Raw genomic sequence first — 3,624 nt, forward strand, 5'->3', positions numbered from 1 at the left:
GGAGATTTTACCTTCTTTTCACGGTTTATCAACAGATGATCCTAACATGCATCTAACTGAATTTTTGATGGGATGCAAGAATATCTTGGTGAAAGGATTTTCAGCCAAATCTGTCAAACTCAGACTTTTCCCTTACACTTTGAAGGATGGCGCACGAAGGTGGTTACTCACACTTCTATCGGGAAGCATTACTTCGTGGAACCAACTTCGTGCCACATTTTTAAGCAAATACTACCCAGCATCAAAGACACTTAATATGAGCACTCAAATTTTAATATTTGCTCAGAAACCTAATGAAGTAATTCATGAAGCATGGGAACGCTACAAGGATTTGCTTAGGAAATGTCCGCATTTAGGCATTAATGGTGACAACTAAGATGCTTGTTAATGCTTCTTGTGGAGGAAAATATTCAAACAAAAATGCTCTGCAAGCGTATCAATTGTTTGAGAACATGGCAATAGAATCTCAACAATGGGTAGTTGATCTACCTCAAACCATGGGTGTTTTTGAGATGTCCAGTGGATCTCCACATGTATCTGCACAAATAGAAAAGATGGAGAAAAAGTTAGAAATTTTGATGCAAAATTTGACATGATTTTACAAAGAATGGCTGCCCATGTGCATCAGGTTGTTGTCCAGCAGCCTACTGCAGCATCTTGTACCATTTGTGGCATTACAATGCATGATTTTATGGGATACCCACATAGAGATGCATATTCAAAGCATGTTACAGAAACGATTAATGCATTCAATAATTATTAGAGGCCTATGAATGATCGATATTCAAATTTTTACAACCCCAAATCACCCAAATTTCAAGTAGGATAGAGATCAATAGGCCAAACCACAGTTTCAACAACTGGACAAGCTAAAGCTTATTGGGAAGTCGCAATTGAAAAATTGGCAGATCACACTAAGGCAAGTTTTGATGCAACAAAACAAGACATTCAAAAAACCAACCAAAATATTCAAAACATACAAGTAACCATGAAAGTTCTACAATAGCAAATAGGGCAGATTTCACTCCAGTTTTCGAGCAGAGAACCAGGAAAATTTCCCAGCCAAACTGTCCCAAATCCACGCGGAAATACAGATTGTAATGTTATCAGAACATTGCGTTGTGGTAAAAGTTATGACAACCGTGATGCAAAAAGTAGTGCTAGAACTTCGCGAGCAGCACCTGTGCAGCCATAAACAAATTTTGAATTTTCTGCAAAATCTATCCAGCCACTGGATAGATCCAAATATATTGTAGTACCTAATGCAGAAACTGTAAAAAAGTCAAAGCATGTTTATGTGCCCCCGATGCCATATCCCAAGAGGTTGAAGCCTAAAGTAAAAGATCAACAATTAACAGATTTCATGAAGACATTGGCTAAAGTTCAAATTAATTTACCGTTAATTGAAGCAATTAAGAACATTCCCTCATATGCCAAATTTTTGAAAGATGTGTGCACAAAGAAAAAGAAGCTTGTGGATTTCGAAAAAGTGTTTCTTATAGAACAATGCAGTGCAGTTTTATTACAGAAATTGCCACCAAAGAAAAAAGATCTAGGGAGTTTTACAATTTCATGCACAATTGGAAATTCAGATTTTAAACGTGCTTTAATTGATTTTGGTGCTAGTATTATCTTAATGCCTTTTTCTGTTTTTCAGCAGCTAGGACAAGGAGAAATCAAGCCTACCTCAATTATTTTGCAATTAGCGGACCGTTCTATTGTTTACCCTAGGGGCATTATTGAAGATCTTATTATCAAAGTGGATAATGTTTACCTTCCTGCAGATTTTATTGTATTGGATATGGATGAAGATAGGCAAACACCAATTATTTTGGGGCACCTATTCATGGCAACTGCTAGAACATTAATAAATGTGGAAACTGGCACATTGACACTTAGAGTACAAGAACAATATGTTGTTTTTAATTTATTTGAAGCAATTAAGAGGCCCAATGATGTGCAAGATTGTATGCGAGTTAATGTGTTAGAAAGCATCATGCATGCGGATATTGTGCCCCATTTGATAGCTAATCCATTGTTAAACGTTTTACATGATTTTGAAGACACAAAAACTGAAGATAAAGAGGCCTTTGAGTATGTTCCAACTTTGGAAAGTGTAAGTTTACACCAGCCAAAGTGGAGGCATGTTTTTGAGAGTTTGGGGGAACCAAAAACACCATTACAGCCTTCAAAAATCCAGCCACCTAAGCTGGAATTGAAGCCATTACCTGAACACTTAAAATATGCTTATTTGGGTGTTGATTCATCCCTGCCAGTTATTGTTTTTGCAGATATATCTCCAATTAAGGAAGATAAATTGTTATGTATTTTGAGAAATTTTCAAGATGCCATTGGGCGGACAATTGCAGATATTAAAGAAATCAGCCCAATACTTTGTAAGCACAGAATTTTGATGGATGAGGGTGTCAAACCCACTATTGACACTCAACGCTTATTGAATCTGATTATGAAGAAAGTTGTTCGCAATGAGGTTATGAAGCTTTTAGATGTTGGAATGATTTATCCAATTTCAAATAATAAATGGGTTAGTTCAACTCAAGTGGTACCTAAATGCACTGGAATTACAGCTGTGAAAAATGGCAACAACGAGCTTGTGCCTACACGTTTAACTATGGTGTGGCGAATATGCGTTAATTACATGCAGGTACTTGAAATGACCACTTTCCATTACCATTTACTGACCAAATGCTGGAGAGATTGGTTGGTAAGGCTTTTTATTATTTTTTAGATGGGTATTCTGACTACAATCAAACTCCAGTAGCACCAGAGGATTAGGAAAAGACCACCTTCACTTGCCTTTTTAGTACGTTTGATTACAGAAGAATGTCTTTCGGATTATGCAATGCACAAGCTACATTCCAACGCTGCATGATTAGCATATTCTCAAGTTTGGTTGAACGAGTTGTTGAGGTATTCTTGGATGATTTTTCTATTTTTGGGGATTCGTTTGATCATTGTTAGCAGAATTTATCTTTGGTTCTTGAACGTTGCAAAGAAACTAATTTGGTATTGAATTGGGAGAAGTGTCATTTTATAATTAAACAAGGCATTGTTTTAGGGCACTTAGTATCTAGCAAAGGTATTGAAGTTGGTGAAGCTAAGATTGATGTTATTGCTAAGTTGCCCCTCATACCACTGTAAAGAGCATTTGTTCGTTTCATGGGCACGCTAGGTTTTACAAACGGTTTACCAAGGATTTCTCCAAGATTAGCCGACCTTTGTGTAACTTATTGGCTAAGGACGCATAATTTGTTTTTGATAATGCATGCTTGGAGGCCTTCAACAAGTTGAAAAAACTCCTCACTTTAGCACCGATCATTGCAGCTCTGGACTGGAACTTACCATTTGAATTAATGTATGATGCATCAGATTATGCAGTTGGGACAGTTCTTGGACAGTAGAAAGATAAGCTTCCCCATGTCATTTATTATGCCAGCATTTGGGAGTAGGGCTTCACTATGAAATAATCTTCCCCATTGTTGGTCCGCATCGATTCCCTACCTCGGACAATCCTTGAGGATGTTCCAAGCATGGTGCAACTTAAAAGCTTGATTTTTTGATGTAGTTCTTGTCTTATAAATTGCCATTGCTTTGTCACCCTAT

General features: G+C 37.1%; 1 protein-coding gene and 1 non-coding gene across 2 annotated transcripts; one reads left to right on the plus strand and one right to left on the minus strand.

The window, feature by feature from the left end:
• Window positions 1-258: 258 nt before the first annotated feature.
• LOC137741213 (small nucleolar RNA R71) lies at window positions 259-360 on the minus strand. The gene has a single exon (XR_011069243.1). It is a non-coding gene; the product is annotated as a small nucleolar RNA R71 (small nucleolar RNA).
• A 946-nt stretch (window positions 361-1,306) lies between these two features.
• Window positions 1,307-3,422, plus strand: LOC137740596 (uncharacterized). Its single transcript, XM_068480433.1, has 2 exons — window positions 1,307-2,665; window positions 3,297-3,422. The coding sequence occupies exons 1-2, from the start codon at window positions 1,307-1,309 to the stop codon at window positions 3,420-3,422; spliced, it is 1,485 nt and encodes a 494-aa protein (XP_068336534.1).
• Window positions 3,423-3,624: the final 202 nt, after the last annotated feature.

This window comes from Pyrus communis, chromosome 7, assembly GCF_963583255.1.
Source record: "Pyrus communis chromosome 7, drPyrComm1.1, whole genome shotgun sequence".
Lineage (NCBI taxonomy): Eukaryota > Viridiplantae > Streptophyta > Magnoliopsida > Rosales > Rosaceae > Pyrus > Pyrus communis.